Source organism: Triturus cristatus, chromosome 1_2 (genome assembly GCF_964204655.1).
Source record: "Triturus cristatus chromosome 1_2, aTriCri1.1, whole genome shotgun sequence".
Taxonomy (NCBI): Eukaryota; Metazoa; Chordata; class Amphibia; order Caudata; family Salamandridae; genus Triturus; species Triturus cristatus.
The window spans coordinates 299,487,553-299,509,910 of NC_140580.1; the positions used below are offsets into that span (position 1 = coordinate 299,487,553).

General features: G+C 47.3%; 1 protein-coding gene across 3 annotated transcripts in view; it reads left to right on the top strand.

Moving 5' to 3' along the window:
* MICU1 (mitochondrial calcium uptake 1) overlaps window positions 1-22,358 on the top strand; it is a 730,309-nt gene that overhangs the window by 463,300 nt on the left and 244,651 nt on the right. For all 3 annotated transcript variants that reach the window (XM_085603833.1, XM_085603832.1, XM_085603834.1), the window contains exon 8: window positions 6,428-6,625. In XM_085603833.1, coding sequence (XP_085459959.1) covers window positions 6,428-6,625 — 198 coding nt within the window. The remainder of the gene's footprint in view (window positions 1-6,427; window positions 6,626-22,358) is intronic.

A 22,358-nucleotide genomic window follows, 5' to 3' on the forward strand; every position in this document is an offset into this window, starting at 1 on the left:
CCCTTCAGGTAGAGACCCCGGCTGGGTGTTTCCCTGACTCCTCGATTCTCCCCAACACTCTACGTGCCCCTCACAGCCTACCGATTGGCATTGTCGGCCATTTCATTTCTGCCCTCTGTTGGCATACGCCGGGACCGGCATATATGCAGAGGACGGTTAGGACCATCCGTGCTGTGGGCTGGTAACGTACTTAGCCTGGAGGATTCCAGTGACTATAACTTGTTTATTCTTTGTATTATATTTGCCTTCATTAAAACAACTAACCCTTCACTAGTGGTTGCGTCCTCATTGTCGTGTCTGTTAAACGATCCTGAGACGTTCAGGGCGTTACAAAATATCCGACCTTAATAACACTAACTGTCTCCCGGTCGATAACAGACATGGCAACACTTGATGATGTGCTGGCTGCTTTAGCGGCCATGCAAGTTGAAGTGGCTGCCTCTAGGCAAGAAACAGCCGATGTAAAAGCCAGACTGGATGCTATCCAATTGGACCCGCTCACGCCCAGCACCTCCCTCACGAATCAGACCCCTGCGGTAGTAGTGGAAATGCCGGTAGCCATCCCCTTGGCGACACCAGAGAGGTACAGTGGGGATCCTAACACAGTGCAGGTATTCCTCACACAAGTGGCGCTACATTTATCGTGCAAACCAAAGGCGTTCCCCACGAGTCAGGCTCGTGTGGCTTTCCTTATATCCTATTTGGCTGGAAACGCGGCACAATGGGCCGTACCTCTGGTGAGCAGGGACGACCCCCTCTTATGTGATTGGGGTGCTTTTCGCGAGGAATTCCTGAAGGTATTCGACAGAAGGGCTGACTCGTACACGGCGGACCGTGAAATGCTTGAGTTGAGACAGGGATCCAACGACCTGGTGCAGTATCTCAACGCGTTCCGAAGGCTGGTTGCGGAAACCAAGTGGCCTGTTGCTAAACAGACGGCGCTCTTCCATCAAGGGCTGTGCGATGAGCTCAAGGACGCCGTGGCTCATATTGACCCTCAACCCAAGACGTGTGAGGGCCTTATCAACCTGGTATTACGGCTGGAACATAGGCTAAGTGAAAGAAAGGGGGATCATGGGAGAAAAGGAAAATCCCTTCCATCCTTTGTGACGGTGGGAAGTCCTGAAACTTCCACCGCATCCAAGGGAGAACCCATGGACATCGGCGCAATAAGAGCGAGCCTCACAGCCACGGAGAAAGAGTCACGCCGTAAACAAGGATTGTGCCTATATTGTGGCAAAAAAGGCCACTACGTACGTGAATGCCCTGCCAAACCGAAGACGTCACGTTATCGGGCCAACCGGTCGGTAACAGCCGTGGTGGACATACCGGCGGAAAACTAGAGGACTCCAAGACCAGAGAAGGGGCATCTCGGAGTCACTCATCCATCCCTTCACTTTCCAACTCGGTCACTAAGGGACAACGACACCTGTTTATCACGGTGCACGTGGGAGTGCATGACCAGTGGATACCCGTTGTGGCCATGGTGGATTCAGGGGCCACTGGCATGTTTATGGACCACAACGAGGCATGCAGGCTAGGGCTAGTGCTTCTTCCCAAAGCAGTACCCGAAGACGTCTATGCGGTAGACGGAAGGCGATTGGTGACGGGGCCCATCGGGCAGCACACGGGGGTCCTTCCGATGAGATATGGGTGGAACCATTTGGAACAAATCGATTTTAACATCATCCGAGCGCCCCAATATGGCGTCATATTGGGATTGCCGTGGCTACAGAAACACAACCCCTTTGTGGATTGGCCAACACATCGCATCGAAATGACGTCACCGTATTGCATCCTGCATTGTGGAATAAGAACGGAATCCCTTGACGCAGATGAGAGCGGGAGTCAGACGGTGGCTACAGCGGCAGAAAAAGATGTGGCTCTCCCCCAGGCTTATCACAGTTTTGAGGATGTATTTGATGAGGTGAAGGCGGAAGTGCTACCACCACATAGACAGTTTGACTGCCAGATCGACCTGGTGCCAGGGGCCAGCGTTCCCAGCGGCAGGCTGTATGCCCTGACGGAGCCTGAAAACGTGCATCTCCGGGGGTACCTGGATAAACTCCTCAAGCTAGGATTCATCCGCCCGTCCAAGTCTCCGGCCGCCTCGCCACTCTTCTTCATCCCGAAGGCTAATGGGGAGCTGAGAGCCTGTGTGGACTTTAGGGCATTGAATGCGATAACCATAAAAAATCGGTACCCCTTGCCTCTCATCAGTGTACTTCTGGAACAGGTCAAGAAAGCTCGTATCTACACCAAGTTGGATTTGAAAGGGGCATACCATCTGGTGCGCATGAGGGACGGAGACGAGTGGAAGACCGCCTTTAAGACCAGGTTCGGCCTTTTTGAGTACCTCGTCATGCCGTTCGGTCTGTGCAACGCCCCGGCAGCCTTTCAGTACTTTTTGAATGAGGTATTCAGAGAGGAGTTGGATATCTACGTGGTCGTATATATCGACGACATCCTCATCTATTCGTCCAGTGTGGAGGAGCACGTACACCACGTCAAAGCTGTGCTCCAAAAGCTGAGGGAAAACATGCTGTTTTGTAAACTCAGCAAGTGTGACTTCCACGTCACATCCGTGGAATTCCTCGGAGTGATGCTGAGTCCAGAGGGACAGGAGATGGCAGAACGAAAGATCAAGGCGGTGAAAGAATGGCCGGTGCCCCAAAGCGTGAAGGACGTCCAAAGTTTCATTGGCTTCGCCAACTTTTACAGGCGGTTCATAGATGGATTTTCAGGAGTGGTGGCCCCAATCACACAGCTACTGAGGAAGTCCAAGGAGTTTGTCTGGTCCCCTGAAGCGAACAAAGCCTTTGAGGCCCTGAAAAGCGCCTTTGGTAAGGCGCCGGTGTTGGCTCACCCCGATCCGGATCTCCCCTACGTGGTGGAAGCGGACGCGTCGGATGTGGCGCTGGGGGCTATCTTGTCCCAACGCAACCACGACACAGGGGTGCTTCATCCCGTTGCGTACATGTCCCGCAAACTCAACGACGCCGAACGCAACTACCATATTGCGGAGAAGGAGCTTCTCGCAATCAAGGACGCCTTCACCGAATGGAGGCATTGGTTGATGGGGGCAAGACATGTGGTATCGGTGTACACGGACCATCGGAACCTACAGTTCATGACGGCCACTAGACACCTTTCTCCCAGGCAGCTGCGGTGGATGATCTTCTTTGCGGGGTTCAACTTCCGCATCACATATCGGCCGGGGACGGAAAACCGAAAGGCGGACGCCCTGTCCCGTCAATCTGCAGTTAAGGAACCATTGCCTGCGACCGAGCGTTCCATCATTTCCCCGAGGATGGTATTGGGGGTTATCCAACCGGATACTTTCCTGAGGGGAATAAAGAGAGGGATCAGGTCATTCGCATGGCGGAGGTGGCTCCTCAGTCACAGAGAATGGCAGCTGAAGGACGGGATACCCCTGAAGGGCAGGTGCCTATTGATACCCACGCCTAGGCTAAGGAAACAAGCATTCATCTGGTGCCATGACTCTCCATGCGCAGGTCATTTGGGCTTTGAAAAAACGGTGGCTAGCATGGGACGGCATTTCTGGTGGCCAACCATGAGAGTGGATGTCAGGAGGTGGGGACAGGAGTGTCCTACGTGTGCTACCATGAAGGCCGACCATGGCCGAACCCAAGGGCTCTTACATCCACTTCCAACCCCGGATAGACCATGGGATAGCATATCACTGGACTTCGTGGTGGGCCTACCGGTAGACCAGGGGATGACGGCAATACTGGTGGTGGTGGATTACTTGACGAAAATGGGGCACTTCATCCCCTGCAAGAGAGTCCCTACGGCCGGGGAATTGGCGTCACTACTCCTAAAGAATGTGGTACGACTGCATGGATTACCTGGGGTGATCGTGTCGGACCGGGGGTCGCAGTTTACTGCGCAATTCTGGAAGACTTGGTGCACTGCGCTGCATGTTAAGACCGCCCTGTCCACCAGCTACCACCCTCAAACGGACGGCCAAACCGAGCGCCTGAACCAAACGCTCAAACAGTATCTGCGATGTTTTGTGGACCAGGGCAGGGAAGAATGGGTCGACTTGCTATGGGTTGCAGAGATAGCCTATAACAACGCCACTCACAGCTCCACACAGTCATCTCCGTTCTATAGCAACTATGGCCAACATCCCAGGTTCTTGCCATTTCTACATCCGTTCAGAGAGGACAGGATTCCCGCCACAGCGGACAGGGTGGCACACATAAAAGACACATTGATGCGCTCAAGGGCTGTCCTAATAGAGGCCAAGAGAAGATACAAGGCTGCGGCAGATAGGAAGAGAAGGCCCGGGCCACTGTACCGCACTGGAGACTACGTCTGGATATCCACAAGAAACATGAGGTTTCGAAAGAACAGTGTGTTCCATCCCAAGTACATGGGCCCCTATCGAATTACCAAGTGTATGGGTCCCGTGAACGTGAAGGTGTGCTTGCCCCAGTCATTGCGGATACACCCTGTCTTTCATGTATCATTGCTCAAACCAGCACCCTCCAAGCCGTCTGGGACACCTCGGCCGGTATGCGTGGAGTCGGAGGTGGAGTATGAAGTGTCGGGCATACGGGCGTCCAAATGGCGCAGGGGGAAGCTGTGGTACCTGGTTGCGTGGAAAGGCTATGGCCCGGAGGAGCATTCATGGGAACCGGCTGAAGGGGTTCATGCTCCGCGCTTGGTCTCCTTGTTCCATCGGCGTTTTCCTGCCAGCGCTGGACCCGTGGGGAGCCGCTGAGAGGGAGGATGTACTGTCAAGAATTCCTGTCATACAGGGAAACACGCCCTTATGTAAACAGGAGAGCTGTTACATAACTCAAGGAAAACACGCCCTTATGTAAACAGGAGAGCTGTTACATAACTCAAGGGAAACACGCCCTTATGTAAACAGGAGAGCTGTTACATAACTCAAGGGAAACACGCCCTTATGTAAACAGGAGAGCTGTTACATAACTCAAGGAAACACGCCCTTATGTAAACAGGAGAGCGGTTACATAACTCAAGGAAAACACGCCCTATAAAGGGAGGAACCGGGAGGTACAACGCTGTCGGATATTGTGTTCACACCGACGTACCTGCTTCGTGAAGAGCAGTGTTCCGGAGTGGTGCTCCAGTAAGGCAAGAACGGAGGTAGGTCGAGTCGTTACTCCCTGGGCCGTGTCTTGCCCCATCGTCACCTGTGAAGGACCCGGAAGCTCTATCGGTCAACCATTGAGCTTCGCTTTTTGACTCGGCTGAGTCCAAGCGCAGTGGCGCTTTTGCTGGTTGGAGTCGTAACTCCCAGCCCGACCAGAGACACAGGGACTGCCAGCTGTAACGCACACCAGGAGGTGTTTGCCGCGTTACAGACTCGGAAGTCCACAGGATCGATCGAGCGGCTGCTCTCGGTTCAGTCTTCTTGCTTGTGATTGGGGTATCGGTGACGCATCACCAGGAGGTGACTCCGCGTCCCGGTGCAGTCTGAGGAAGAGGTTGAGCGGCTGCTCCCTTCAGGTAGAGACCCCGGCTGGGTGTTTCCCTGACTCCTCGATTCTCCCCAACACTCTACGTGCCCCTCACAGCCTACCGATTGGCATTGTCGGCCATTTCATTTCTGCCCTCTGTTGGCATACGCCGGGACCGGCGTATATGCAGAGGACGGTTAGGACCATCCGTGCTGTGGGCTGGTAACGTACTTAGCCTGGAGGATTCCAGTGACTATAACTTGTTTATTCTTTGTATTATATTTGCCTTCATTAAAACAACTAACCCTTCACTAGTGGTTGCGTCCTCATTGTCGTGTCTGTTAAACGATCCTGAGACGTTCAGGGCGTTACACACCACATGTCATTTCCCTTTGGAATGCCAGGCACATGAATTAGTAAGTGTACTCATGCCAGTACAGGTTAGCAGCAAGCAGACCCACAGTGACAAGGGTGCCACGGAGGTGGGTGGGTTGTTATGAGGATTGACTAATACTAAAATATCAAAATGATGGTAAGTAAATAGAATTCCGAATATTCAAATGCTAAAAGTTCACTAAAAAGAAGCATTCTTTGTGATCATCTGCAAGCCACTAAACCACTTTGCCCCCTGTTATTGAGGGGTGTCGCACCAGTTTATAGATGCAAGTAGAAAGTGTGTAAATGAAATACTAACAGGCAATCATTCTCCGTATTGGTTAAATGTGTCCATGTAAATTGTGAACCCGTCATTGGTTTGCATCTGGAGTGGTTTCTTCATTGTTTTCCACCGAGGTAGAACAGAGGCTATTTCATGTATTGCTAGGTGTTTTGTGTAGCACTGACTGGCTTATCCCGATAGTTTCAGGGTAGAGTGCATGTAGTTTCGCATTGCCTCGTGTGTCCTGGTGTCAAGGTTGTTTTTCCTTTAATTTCTGACCTAGCAGTAATGCTTTTCTTTATTTTATGTGCAGGTCCAGAGCATCATTCGTTCACAGACTAGCATGGGGATGCGTCACAGAGATCGCTCTACAACAGGAAATACACTGAAGACCAGCTTTAGCTCAGCGCTTACCACATACTTTTTTGGACAAGATCTCAAGGGAAAGTTAACTATCAAAAGCTTCTTAGAGTTTCAACGAAGACTTCAGCATGATGTGCTTAAACTCGAGGTAAATATTTGATATATAAGAATAACCTTGGGACAAATGAGCTAGCAGTGTATGCATGGGGAAAAAATGACATCTCAAATTGGTAAGTCATATCATCTAACACTAGGGCCGTATGTGCATTTGGGGTATGGTATCTTAAACATAGTCACACATTACGCACTCAGCACAATAAGCATACTTCACCCTAATAGTCACCACATGTATACTTAATGGTGACTCACCTGCTCAAGTCAGGGAGGCTTGATTTCTGGAAGAACCCCTAGACGTCAACTGCGGAATCGGAGTCTTTGAAGACTGTGGTAGTAAGATGTTCCTGATCCAGTAGCTGGATGAGCCATTATTTTGAAGCCTGAGTTAGTTGGAAATCAAAGAATACCAGTGGTATTTGGCATAAATGATACCAGAGCAGAGAGATATACATGAAAGATGAGCTTAAATTGATAAATAAAGACATTTTAAACAGGCAAAAATCGTAACAAGGTACAAATGATGATAAGTTGCATTTGTTGTCAGGTGATCACAGAGTGATGGGTGATAGATGGCCAAATTGCTGCTGCCAGGATGTCCCCTATTGTAATCTGTGGTGTTGGTTGCAATGTGGACACCAGGGTCTGTTGTCTCACCACAGCTGACGAGAGCCATATAAAAAGGAATCAGGCATCCCAAGACATACATGAGGATGGTATGGTGATGTGTTGAAGGCACAGTATAACTAACACTCAGGGGCCTGTACTTGAAGTTAACAAATGAGCTGAAGGGAAGATTCTTGTACTACCCATTACAATGCCGGGCCACCGCATTTAGAAACATGACACAGAATATCACAGTCATGGTTATATACAGGAGTGTAGTGATACACCTATCCTGTCACTCATGAAGAAAAATATATGTTGGACTAAAACCCAAAAGAGTAGACCGTTTATTTAGCTGTCTCTATGATTTGTCTGTTGTGTGCAGCCAGTCGTAGTTATGGTGCAGCAATAAGAGCTGGAGTAGACTGGGTGGGTTGCACAATAACACAGACCTTAAGACAATTAATGAAACAAGTGTGTGAGCATGGTATTACCATACAGGTTATAGTTGAGTAAACTAGTTCCACAAAATGAATCTAGAACCGTTAGGTTACAACAAACAAAGATTTAGAACTCCCTTATAGTGTATTTGTGACATTGATAGCATAGTAAATGTGAAGTGGCCACGTCCCCTAGGTAACCTGGACATAACATGCACAACTCTATTTGATATACATCATATTAAACAAAATATTCAAACTCTGTACATTCTTTCAAATAAATTTACTTTCATCTTTCAATATATTTTTGTTCGAGGCATATGAGCTGCAGATTACACACTGTGCATAGATCGCCATCTGGTGTTGGGCCCGGATGTTTACAGTTGTTTTTCCTCTTGGAAAGTCTTTGGAAGTCATGAGGTATGTGACTCCTCCTTTGGATCGTATTGCGCATGGGCTTCGCCTCCATCCTCAGATTGTTTTTTCCGCCATCGGGCTCGGATGTGATCTTTGCGCTCCGGTTCTGAACAGTTTCCAGTTCTTCTATCGACGCGCAATCCTTTCCCCCTTTCGCGGTATTGTTTTCGATCACGATCTCCACACTCGACGCGGCTCTCATCGATCCAAGTCTTCGATTCCGGTCGTCGACGAGGGCCTTCGGGCCTACCCAAACTCCGGTCCTGGCTGATGGAAAGGACTCCATTCAAAAAGTGTCCTCGATGTGGGTCCAAATTTCCCCACACCGATCTGCATGAGGTATGCAACCTCTGCCTCTCCCCTGAACACGAAGCTCGAGACTGTCCGGCGTGCAAGTCCTTCCAGTCCAAGAAAACCAATCGAGACCGAAGGGCGAGAAGAACCATGGCACACTCATCGACCGCGATCCCAGACGACATCTTCGGAGAAGGCGTCGACGCTCCAGAAGGACAGCGCACCGAGGAGGGCCTCGTCAGCGCCTCCGAGGCCGACGATTCAGATGTCGAGGACATCACCCCGGCACAGAGGGTTGTGATTACCAACATCCACCCACACCCTCAACAGCATCGAAAAAGGCTTCGGTTACGCCTTTGCCCTCGAGCCTAGGCACGACCAAGGACACTGCTTCCCCCACTGCGCCTTCGGGCCCCGTAAAGAAGCCTATCAAGCCTTCCGGCGACTCTGGTTCGAGCCAGCCTACCGCCGGTGCCGAGAAACACTCCTTCGCACCGGCGCCGAAAAAGAAAACGGCTTCCTCCTCGACACCGAGCTCCACACCGAAACACTCGGCGCCGAAAACAAACACCAGCTCCTCGGTACCGACACCGTCACCGGAGCCGACCAAAAAACATAAAGCCATCGACACCCACACCTCGAAGCAGAAAGTCATCTCGGAGCCGAGAAAACAACCAGCCATTCCGAAGCCGCACAGTTCAAGACAACGAACTGATGCAGACTCCAAGACAAAAAGGCCTACGGCCCGATGCCTTCGGCGCCGAAGGACCGGCCACTTACTGAAGAACTATTTAGGCCTGATCCATTACAAAAAACACTGGTCAAGGACCCTAAGACTGGACATTTGATGCTCAGCATCAAAAAGAGACCGCTGGACAAGCCTGCCCCAGCTCCACCTCCAAAGAGGAAAGACTTTGCTACCTCCCCTTTGAGAAAACCTTCACCCCCTCCTCCACCGGCTCCTCCGCCTCCTCCTTCTCCTCCCCCACCTCATCATTCCCCCACACCCTCTCCGGATGATGATCATGATGATGTCTATGATGACACAGGGGACGAGCCCCATGACCAACCTGCAGGGGACCCCACTCCTACAGGCTCCCCAGACCCAGGGGACGATTATAACATTCCAGACATCCCTAATGTCCCGCAGGATGATCTCTACCCTTCCAGCCCATCCCCACCTGAAGACTCAATGGGGTTTAACCAACTACTCCAGAGGGCTGCACACTACCATGGTGTGGATCTTCATACTGACCCCATGGAGTAGGACTTCCTCCTAGATACCTTCGACACAACACACAGGGCCACTTCCAACCTGCCCATGCTCAAAGGCGTTATCAAGCACGCGACAGAGGTCTTTAAAGACCCGGTCAGAGACTGGGTCATCAACCCTCGCATCGACATAAAATATAAGGCCGCCCCTACAGACCCCACCTACATCAGAGGGCCAGCACCACTAGATTCCCTAGTAGTGTCCACTGCAAGAAAGCGTGCAAACTCCCAGGCATCAGGCGAGGCACCACCACCTGATAGAGTCCAAACTCTTGGACGCATCGGGCAAGCGCACTGCATCCCAGTCTGCCAACATATGGCGCATCTCAAACACACAAGCGCTTTTGGCAAGATACGACAGGGCACATTATGATGAATTAGAAGCCATAATGCAACACCTCCCTGGTAAATATAAAAATAGAGCCAATGAGCTAATCCAGGAGGGTAAAACCATCACCAACACCTCCATTCGCTGTGCCCTAGATGCAGCTGACTCCGCCTCTAGGGCAATTAACACCAGCGTCCTCCTCCGTCGGCATGCCTGGCTACGGATTTCAGGTTTCAAACCAGAGTTGCAAGCTTCCATCCTGAACCACCCCTTTGACCAGGAACACCTGTTCGGCCCAAAGGTTGATGAGGCCCTAGAAAAAATGAAGAAAGATACAGATACGGCGAAGTCTATGGGAGCCTTACAATCGCACCCTCCCAGGCGCTCCTTTCGCCGTTCTTCCTTACGCAACCCCCTTCAAGAGGCTATTCCTCTGACACCGCTTCTACTTCCTATAAAGCCCCTACCCAATCCACCTTTACAAGGGGTTACCAAAGAGGCGGCGACAGGGGCAACAATAATAAAGGCAGAGGCAAGACAAACACCTCTTGCTCTGCCTCCACCCCTGCCCAATGACTTCCCTCCACTCCCCCCAGACCATCCCACTCCGGTCGGGGGTAGACTCCACAATTTCCTTCCTGCCTGGACTACCATCACCTCAGACAAATGGGTAACGCAAATAATTCGGTCAGGCTACTGCCTCGAACTAACATCTACCCCCCAAACATTCCACCCACACAACATTCAATGTCACAGGAACATTTAGCACTACTAAAACAAGAGGTAATCTCACTCCTACAAAAGAGTGCGTTAGAACTAGTTCCTACCAACCAAAAAAAATGGGAGTTTACTCCCTATATTTTCTCATACCAAAAAGGGACGAAACTCTAAGGCCCATCCTAGACCTCAGACCTCTAAATCACTATATACACTCAGACCATTTCCACATGGTCACACTCCAGCAGGTACTTCCACTGCTCTCCCCAAACGACTCCCTGGCTACCTTAGACCTCAAGGACGCCTATTTCCACATTCCTGTTCACAACGCTCACAGGAAGTTTCTCAGATTTGTAGTGGACGGTCAGCACTATCAATTCAAGGTGGTCCCCTTCGGAGTCACCACAGCACCACGGGTGTTTACCAAGTGCCTAGCAGTAGTGACAACACATTCATGTCTTCCCATACCTAGACGACTGGCTCATAAAAGCCAACTCATACAACCAGTGTGTACAACACACTCACGCCACTATCCAACTACTTCACGACCTGGGCTTCACAGTAAATCACATGAAGTCCCATCTGCAACCATCCCACGTAAAGCAATACCTTGGTGCCACCATAGACACCGCAAAAGCGCTAGCCTACCCTAGTCCTCGCAGGATAGCAAGCATTCAGGCTCTCCGTGCCAAATTTCAGCCAGTACACACTCTTCCAGCTCGAGTGTTCATGCAACTTATATGAATGATGGCCTCTTGCATATTCATAGTACCTCACGCAAGACTCCAGATGCGTCCTCTCCAAGAGTGCTTAGCGTGCCAATGGAACCAGGCCCAGGGTCAATTGACAGATCTGGTGTTGGTAGACGGTCGTGCCCATCGCTCTCTGCAGTGGTGGACCACCAAAAACCTTTCCAAAGGGCGACCGTTCCTGGACCCGGTTCCTCAGATAGTACTAACAGCGGACGCATCGCTCTCTGGCTGGGGAGCTCACCTACTACATCACACCATGCAGGGCAGGTGGACACCTCAACAAAAGTTACTCCACATCAACCATCTGGAGTTACTAGCCATATTCTTAGCCCTAAAGGCTTTTCAAACGCATGTCTCAGGCAAGACCGTCTTAGTCTGCACCAACAACATGACAGCCATATACTATATACAAAAACAAGGCGGCACACACTCTCTGCAGCTCTCTCAGCTAGCACAGAGCATATGGAGATGGGCCATACCCATAAAATCTTCCTCCTAGCCCAACATGTCCCAGGAGTCCAAAACACTATGGCAGATCTGCTGAGCAGACAAACACAACAAATTCACGAGTGGGAACTCCATCCACAAGTTCTTCACCCGTACTTTCAAATGTGGGGGCATCCACAGATGGACCTCTTCGCCACCCACGAAAACGCCAAATGCCCAAGCTTCGCCGCCAGATATCCACACCCATTGTCCAAAAGCAATGCGATATGGATGAACTGGTCAGGCAGATTTGCGTACGCTTTTCCACCTCTCCCACTCATTCCCTTAGTGGTGCTCAAACTACAACACTCCCTCACTCTCATCCTAGTAGCTCCAACTTGGGCCAGACAACTGTGGTACACCACACTGCTGGAACTATCTGTAGTACCGCACCAAAAGTTACACCTCTCTCCACGCTTCTTAACCCAGAACCATGGAGAGATCAGGCACCCGGACCCAGCTCAGCTCAACCTTGCGATCTGGCTCCTGAAATCCTAGAATTCAGTTATCTGAATCTTCCTCCTGACTGTATGAACGTCATTAGAGAGGCTAGGCGACCTACCACTAGAGCTTGCTACGCAGCCAAGTGGAAACGTTTTGTGGTCTATTGTCACAACAATAACTTCAATCCCCTAGATGTGTCCATTCAACACATCATAGGCTATTTACTACCCCTACAAAGATGCAATCTAGCCTACTCGTCTATTAGACTGCACCTTGCAGCCATAGCAGCTTATCTACAAAACAGGCAACATCTATCACTCTTTAGAGTACCTGCCATAAAAGCCTTCATGGAAGGCCTCAAAAGAATAATTCCCCCCCAGAGTGCCACCCTCACCTGTGTGGAACCTAAACATCGTTCTCACTAGACTAATGGGGCCTCTACACAAATGTGAACTTCAATTCCTAACATGGAAAACTGCTTTTCTTGTAGCCATTACTTCCCTCGAAAGGGTCAGTGAGATACAAGCACTCACCATTCAAGAACCTTTTCTGAAAATGCACCATAACAAGGTTGTTCTCCGTACTAATCCAAAATTCCTCCCTAAAGTCATTTCTCCCATTCACCTAAACCAATCTGTGGAACTACCCGTATTCTTCTCGCAACCACAGATCGTTGCAGAGAGAGCTCTCCACACATTAGATGTCAAACGAGCCTAACTCTACTACATCGAGAGAACACAACCCTTTCGTAAGACCAAACAACTGTTCGTTTCCTTCTCACCACCACATAAAGGCAACCCCATCTCCAAATCTGGGATAGCTAGGTGGATTGTCAAATGCATTCAGATTTGCTACCACAAAGCAAAATGAACGCTATCTGTTCCCCCTAAAGCCCACTCTACAAGTAAGCTAGGGGCTTCCATGGCATTCTTAGGGAACATCCCCTTAGATGATATCTGCAAAGCAGCTACATGGACAACACCGCACCCTTTCACTAAACACTATTGTGTAGATGTGCAAACTAAGCAACAAGCTAGTGTGGGCCAGGCTGTACTCAAAACATTGTTTCAAACCACTGCAACAGATACCGGTGGTCGCCGCTAGGGATGGGTACTGCTATACAATCTATGCACAGTGTGTAATCTGCAGCTCATATGCCTCGAACGGCAAATGCTACTTACCAGTATGCATCTGTTCTTGGCATGTAGAGCTGCAGATCTACACACGCCCACCCGCCTCTCCGGCTACCTTTAGCTGTTCCAGTTTATCTTATTTAGATACAACACACATGGGCATCTTCACTGTTTATTACTACGCTCCATCATTTCCCTGCTGGCGAAAAACAATCTGAGGATGGAGCCGAAGCCCATGCGCAATACGATCCAAAGGAGGAGTCACATACCTCATGACTTCCAAAGACTTTCCAAGAGGAAAAACAGCTGCAAACATCCGGGCCCAACACCAGATGGCGATCTATGCACAGTGTGTAGATCTGCAGCTCTACATGCCAAGAAAAGATGCATACTGGTAAGTAGCATTTGCTTTCCATTGCATATTTTGCATCATTTACAAACAAAGAATTCAATTTGCATACCGAAATATAAAGTTATCACAAAACAATTTTTAAACAAGCTGCTATGCCCAGTGCATTACGAGACTCAGTGGTCTCTTCGTCAGGGGCAAACCTGTAGGTGAAAAGGGAAAATAAATCGGTAGATGTGCAACTAATAAGAGTTTGTCATGCTTATGTATGTAGATGGTGAATCTCAGTGTCTGTGTCAACAACACACCCGAGGTGAAACCCATCTGTGGCATGCTACACAAACCTACTTACATCTGATGGGATGATCTGAATAAATCAACCGCGACCCTGATAACACAAAAGTAACACACTATTTGCTATATTGTTTAACAGGCATTACAATACATCCGTTACTTGAAACTCAAAACAAGCCAAATACCTGCGGTTTACCAAATGGTCCGACAGAATTTCCGCGGGCCGTTTCAAAGTTTTATGACACCTCTACAGTGCTAAAATGAATCGAGAATAACAACATTTAGGCCACTCTCTACTACTTATGCGGATGAAACAACATACGCGGACTCATGATAGTCAGATGATCATACCTTAAAAGAGTCACGCCGAAAATATTCACTATACCGTAGTCCGATAATAATGGCCAAAGGAGGTTGATCTCAAGGCTGAAATGGCATGTATACATATGCCCCGCTAAGCTAACTCCAACAGCGGGAGTCCTAGACAAGTGAACTTACGCTCCGAGTTCTAAGTGACTCACCTTAAATGCGAATAGCTGTCGAGTTGCCTTGAGACAACCACTAGATTTGATAGGGAAACGGTCCACTGCCTGAAAAAATGAAAACGTGAAAGTTACTCAAGCACGAAGCGAATCAAATGCTCACGGATACAATCAACCCAAACAAACCCAACGCTCTGCTTACCTCCAGGTCAATTCAGTGACATCTCTCGTTACAACACCCGTATGTTTAGGAACTCTGCTCAGTCTCCTTATAACCAAAGTAACCGGGTGAGCGTCTTAAACCTGAAGTGTTCCCCCTTTTACTCGCGATGATAGAACAGCAAATGTCAGGAAAGATATCATTACGAGCGCAGGATACTCTGTCACGAGAAAACGCGCCATCTTGGAAAGTGCAAGCCTCTGGCTTTCAACGATATTCTGTTGATGGGTTATTGTCGCGAAACGGCTCCATAACTGCATGAAGATTGTGGATTTGCATCAATTTCAATCAGTCGCGACTGTCTTAACCATTAAAAACATTACTCCAAATTTCTAAAGGCAGTTACCAACAACGCGACCCCAATCCATCCCAAAGCACATCGAACGATGAGCACCATCTATAAGTGGTGTACCTCAAAAATTGTGATGGCAGTTGCCAACAACACGACCCCAATCAGTCTCTAAGCACAGCTGTCGATGAGTGCCATCTTTAAATGGTGTTCCTGGTGATTGTGTGTACCTATGGATTGTGTTCACGAATAGAAATAAAATATCAACATAAAAACGCATAGACATTCGAGGACAACAGTCATATTGTATCAAGTTGTTGCACAATCATTAAGACCTCTCTAGCTATTCCCCGTGTATATATGCATGTCTAAGGCTGTATCCCTATGTTGTGCTGAAAGTGAATGTTACTGGTACTAGTGTGATTAAAGAAAACAAGCCATTTCAAATCTGTCATTCAGCCCATTGGGTGTTAAGGTGTTAAGCCTTTTTATCCAAAATGCCTCTCTTTGTAAAAGCTTTCTGGAATTGTCTGTATTATCTTGCATAGACACTTGTTCAATGATTTGGAATTTGAGTTGCGCTATAGTGTCGGCTTTGTTCCCAATGTATCGCAAGGCTAGAAATGGGATTTTCGTGTCTAATGTTGCTTTTATGTTCTGTCAGTCGTACTTTCATCTTCCTTTGAATTTTACCAATGTAAAGTAATCCGCAGGGCCCTTTGATGGAATACACCAAGTTTTGAGAATTGCAGTCTGTGGTGCTATTTAATCTTATTTGTTCCCCTGTCCTAGGATGTGATAGTACGTCTCCAGATATAACATTATTGCAATGAATGCAGTTCCAGTGTTTTTTTAGTTTTTAGTACCCTATTGGTAGCTTCTTCCTTTTCCTAGTTAAGAGGAACTCTTTGAGGTTGCGTGCTCTCGAATATGCAAACAGAGGTTTGTCCTGAAATAGCCCATTGATCGGTTTAAACCCACACAACAAAAGGAGTATTTGAATTACTTACGTGCACAATCCACACCATTGTTTATTGATAGCATAGTGACACATCTATCTTGCTACAGTTGTGTCGGAAACATTCCCTGAATGTTCGCTGCTACTTTAAGAACTATTCCTGACCTAGGTGTCGCAACCAATCTACTTGTAATGGTGACTGTATGAGAGAGGAAAGAGGTGTGAAGGGAATTAAATATAAATAGTATCAAGTTTAAATTGTCTGTTTGCTAGGGGCTGTGTCTAAAGTGTGTGTGTGTGTGTGTGTTTGATATGTCTGCATGATAATGCAGGTTTGTAGGGGTGGTTGGAGCATAACTTTTAGGGAAATGAGGAGGGGTGAAGTTCTTGCTTTACCTTATGTTAGGGTTGTGTGCAGCAGGTCACCTAGCAGATGAGGATGTATTGTGGAAGGGACCCCATTCTCGAGGGGGATGAGACCAAGCAGGGGCCCAGGTTTGCCTCTAGTAATAGCATTTGGACCTGTATCCTGAAAATCTTCACCCGCCTCCTCTCATCCTACAAATTCTTCCTAATGTCTCCACCATTATGCCTCCTCCCCCATTTTTTGTCAGAGTCCATTGCCTCCTGCAGCAAGACTGCCTTTTGTGACAACTGATATTGCACAGAGACGGACAATGTAGTTGTAGTTGAATCTGTTGTCAAAAACTCAAACAAGAGCTGTCGCCTCAGTGAAATTTATCTTGGGTGTTTTGGTCCGCATCTTGGAGTCTGGATGTTGTTCCTGTTGGCTGTAAGGTCACATAGTACAATGGGAAGAGGGTAGAGCCTAAGATACGGGTTGTGTTTAAGTGAATGGGTGTCGGGTGTGTGGTTTGGGTCATTTGCATACTGTCTGCCCAATCCTCTCCATTTGAAGGTCTTCACCTATGTTGTGGAGACCTCTGCCCTGATGCGGCCATGTCTGCCAACAAGAGGAATTTAAAATATGGTTATAAAATTACTTTTAGGAACTTTACAGTTGTAAATGTAGTAGACTCAATACCCTCATTGGAGGGAGTGGAGTCATGTAGATCTACACCTTGGCGTTATTCTCCACTCGTAAATGGTTATTAGCCAAAGAGTGCAGAATTACACCTAGGGGGTAGGAGTACGCCTACACAAAAGTAGATGTACGCTTCTAAATTTATCTTTATGTATGGGGCCCAATGTCTTTGCAATGAATGAAGAGTGTTTTCATGTTTTCACGGTTTTGGATGAGAGAAGTTCATTAACTGACCGAAAAACATCTTTCACTGAATCTACCTTTCTTGACCAAGAAGAAGGTGGCACCCTCTGTCTTTGAAATCCATTTGTTTAATCATCTGAAGAGCTTTGCAAACCAGATCAAGAAATGTTTTTTTTGCCTGGTGCTTCCTTCTTATTCTGAGCTAGTTGATGATGCATCCAGTATATAACTGGACATGCAACTGATTATTTTTTTTTCTTAACATCGTGTGCATCTTCTGGTAACTCAAGGGGTCATGTACATCAACTTGGCTTCCCCTTTTATGTGCGTGTCAGTATGATATATTATGTATATTGTTTGCTCTCCTTTTGGTATGATCAAGAAACTAGTGCAACTTTGGTACATTTGACGTTGCACCGTAATATTGAGTTTTACATTTTGTACTGTAAAAACCTTGATAACCAGGATATAGCGGAGGTAAGTATAAGTAGGTGAGCATAGTTTTAATGTACTTTACTCCACGTATATGTACCTTGATGATACGTCATCAGAGAACCTAGGTATGGAGTTAATTATACTACATCTATACTTAACCTATATATACTTACCTCCTCAATATTCCGAGTGTTTATATTTTTGCTCCAATATTCGTATTGAACAATAGCTTTGTTTTTTTAGTGGGCCTTGCCACTGAAGATGTTTCATAACGTTCATTAGTGCTAGCTAGGCATACATGACACATCCTAAACCGCCAATATTCTGTTTTCAGGCTGGGTGGTTTCACAGTTTTTCACCCCACTCAGCCACAAAAGCCCTTGGGCATTGACTTTTGATTTTCCTATAGACACATCCTTGATTGGCTCTATCCAAGAAACAATGATGCTGGCTACGGGGGCAAAACCCGTCGCAAATAATTACACCACTGGCACGACTCCCAGACACCATTGAACTAATAGATGTGTGGAAACATATTAACCCAAGTGTGAGGCAGTACTCTTACTACTCAGGAGCACATAAAGTCTACTCAAGACAAAACTATGTCTTCCTCCCAAAAGGGTAGCTAGGGGAGATAACTAAAGCAGAATATCTGGCTAGAGGCCTGTCGGACCACTCTCCACTCTGTGTACAAATAGGTGGCCGATAGCAAGAAATATATATATATATATATATATATATATATATATATATATATATATATATATATATATATATATATATATATTCCACACAAAAGCACCAGACTTGTTTTCTGCACCAAAGGATCAATACAGTCCTGCCACAACTGCAGAGTGCACGGAAACCTACTGAGGTATTTGAAATTTCGTAATGTGGAACTAGCAGCCGCAACATATAAAGACTTATCTTTTACATCAACTCTATCTACCAGAATGCAATGCGCGGATACGCCCACTTGGCGAGACTATAAAACTGCTATTTAGAAGAGGCGGCATTCTGTTTGTTAGCATTTGCCAAAACACCTGTGATCAAGGGCACGAGTTGCTCGAAACGCGTAAGGAACGATAAATTTGGCTGATGAATTCAGTGCGTTTGTTGGTTCGAAGCAGGACTGCCTTGCAGGAATAAAAAGTATCAAACAAGGCGTGTGGCTCTCCAAGTCTGGTGCTTTTGTGTGGAATCTAATTGCGGCCTACCGGGGTCGCGGCGAGCCCCCCTGCGCAAGAAGCAGTGTCCAGCAAGTTACTACAACAATGCGATATGGAGCCTGTTTGTTTTCTGCACCAAAGGATCAATACAGTCCTGCCACAACTGCAGAGTGCACGGAAACCTACTGAGGTATTTGAAATTTCGTAATGTGGAACTAGCAGCCGCAACATATAAAGACTTATCTTTTACATCAACTCTATCTACCAGAATGCAATGCGCGGATACGCCCACTTGGCGAGACTATAAAACTGCTATTTAGAAGAGGCGGCATTCTGTTTGTTAGCATTTGCCAAAACACCTGTGATCAAGGGCACGAGTTGCTCGAAACGCGTAAGGAACGATAAATTTGGCTGATGAATTCAGTGCGTTTGTTGGTTCGAAGCAGGACTGCCTTGCAGGAATAAAAAGTATCAAACAAGGCGTGTGGCTCTCCAAGTCTGGTGCTTTTGTGTGGAATCTAATTGCGGCCTACCGGGGTCGCGGCGAGCCCCCCTGCGCAAGAAGCAGTGTCCAGCAAGTTACTACAACAATGCGATATGGAGCCTGTTTGTTTTCTGCACCAAAGGATCAATACAGTCCTGCCACAACTGCAGAGTGCACGGAAACCTACTGAGGTATTTGAAATTTCGTAATGTGGAACTAGCAGCCGCAACATATAAAGACTTATCTTTTACATCAACTCTATCTACCAGAATGCAATGCGCGGATACGCCCACTTGGCGAGACTATAAAACTGCTATTTAGAAGAGGCGGCATTCTGTTTGTTAGCATTTGCCAAAACACCTGTGATCAAGGGCACGAGTTGCTCGAAACGCGTAAGGAACGATAAATTTGGCTGATGAATTCAGTGCGTTTGTTGGTTCGAAGCAGGACTGCCTTGCAGGAATAAAAAGTATCAAACAAGGCGTGTGGCTCTCCAAGTCTGGTGCTTTTGTGTGGAATCTAATTGCGGCCTACCGGGGTCGCGGCGAGCCCCCCTGCGCAAGAAGCAGTGTCCAGCAAGTTACTACAACAATGCGATATGGAGCCTGTTTGTTTTCTGCACCAAAGGATCAATACAGTCCTGCCACAACTGCAGAGTGCACGGAAACCTACTGAGGTATTTGAAATTTCGTAATGTGGAACTAGCAGCCGCAACATATAAAGACTTATCTTTTACATCAACTCTATCTACCAGAATGCAATGCGCGGATACGCCCACTTGGCGAGACTATAAAACTGCTATTTAGAAGAGGCGGCATTCTGTTTGTTAGCATTTGCCAAAACACCTGTGATCAAGGGCACGAGTTGCTCGAAACGCGTAAGGAACGATAAATTTGGCTGATGAATTCAGTGCGTTTGTTGGTTCGAAGCAGGACTGCCTTGCAGGAATAAAAAGTATCAAACAAGGCGTGTGGCTCTCCAAGTCTGGTGCTTTTGTGTGGAATCTAATTGCGGCCTACCGGGGTCGCGGCGAGCCCCCCTGCGCAAGAAGCAGTGTCCAGCAAGTTACTACAACAATGCGATATGGAGCCTGTTTGTTTTCTGCACCAAAGGATCAATACAGTCCTGCCACAACTGCAGAGTGCACGGAAACCTACTGAGGTATTTGAAATTTCGTAATGTGGAACTAGCAGCCGCAACATATAAAGACTTATCTTTTACATCAACTCTATCTACCAGAATGCAATGCGCGGATACGCCCACTTGGCGAGACTATAAAACTGCTATTTAGAAGAGGCGGCATTCTGTTTGTTAGCATTTGCCAAAACACCTGTGATCAAGGGCACGAGTTGCTCGAAACGCGTAAGGAACGATAAATTTGGCTGATGAATTCAGTGTGTTTGTTGGTTCGAAGCAGGACTGCCTTGCAGGAATAAAAAGTATCAAACAAGGCGTGTGGCTCTCCAAGTCTGGTGCTTTTGTGTGGAATCTAATTGCGGCCTACCGGGGTCGCGGCGAGCCCCCCTGCGCAAGAAGCAGTGTCCAGCAAGTTACTACAACAATGCGATATGGAGCCTGTTTGTTTTCTGCACCAAAGGATCAATACAGTCCTGCCACAACTGCAGAGTGCACGGAAACCTACTGAGGTATTTGAAATTTCGTAATGTGGAACTAGCAGCCGCAACATATAAAGACTTATCTTTTACATCAACTCTATCTACCAGAATGCAATGCGCGGATACGCCCACTTGGCGAGACTATAAAACTGCTATTTAGAAGAGGCGGCATTCTGTTTGTTAGCATTTGCCAAAACACCTGTGATCAAGGGCACGAGTTGCTCGAAACGCGTAAGGAACGATAAATTTGGCTGATGAATTCAGTGCGTTTGTTGGTTCGAAGCAGGACTGCCTTGCAGGAATAAAAAGTATCAAACAAGGCGTGTGGCTCTCCAAGTCTGGTGCTTTTGTGTGGAATCTAATTGCGGCCTACCGGGGTCGCGGCGAGCCCCCCTGCGCAAGAAGCAGTGTCCAGCAAGTTACTACAACAATGCGATATGGAGCCTGTTTGTTTTCTGCACCAAAGGATCAATACAGTCCTGCCACAACTGCAGAGTGCACGGAAACCTACTGAGGTATTTGAAATTTCGTAATGTGGAACTAGCAGCCGCAACATATAAAGACTTATCTTTTACATCAACTCTATCTACCAGAATGCAATGCGCGGATACGCCCACTTGGCGAGACTATAAAACTGCTATTTAGAAGAGGCGGCATTCTGTTTGTTAGCATTTGCCAAAACACCTGTGATCAAGGGCACGAGTTGCTCGAAACGCGTAAGGAACGATAAATTTGGCTGATGAATTCAGTGCGTTTGTTGGTTCGAAGCAGGACTGCCTTGCAGGAATAAAAAGTATCAAACAAGGCGTGTGGCTCTCCAAGTCTGGTGCTTTTGTGTGGAATATATATATATATATATATATATATATATATATATATATATATATATATATATATATATATATATATATATATATATATATATATATATATATATATATATATATATCCATCCTACTGGCGGTCGCCAGTAGGTAGTTATAGTTAGGACCTATTATCCATAGGAAAATCTTAACATTCTATTCCCAATAACTTTGGCACCGGTTGACGAATCTTCGCATAATTTTCAAAACTAATGACCCGTTCCGGTCAGCTCCTGAAAGTTTGGGGGTGATTCGTCAAGCAGGGGCTGAGAAAAAAGGGGGGTCCCAAAACGCGTTTTCCTCATGTTATTTCCCATAGGAAATTTTAGACACTGCTACAGCCCGAGCTGCTGAATGGAATTACACCAAATTTTGCAGAAAGGTAGCCCTTGGTTGTGAAAGCGCCCTTTTTTTTTTTAAATGGTGGAAAATCCGTTCAGTAGTTCCTGAGAAATTCAAAAAATAGTGGTGAAATAAACATTTTCCCATAG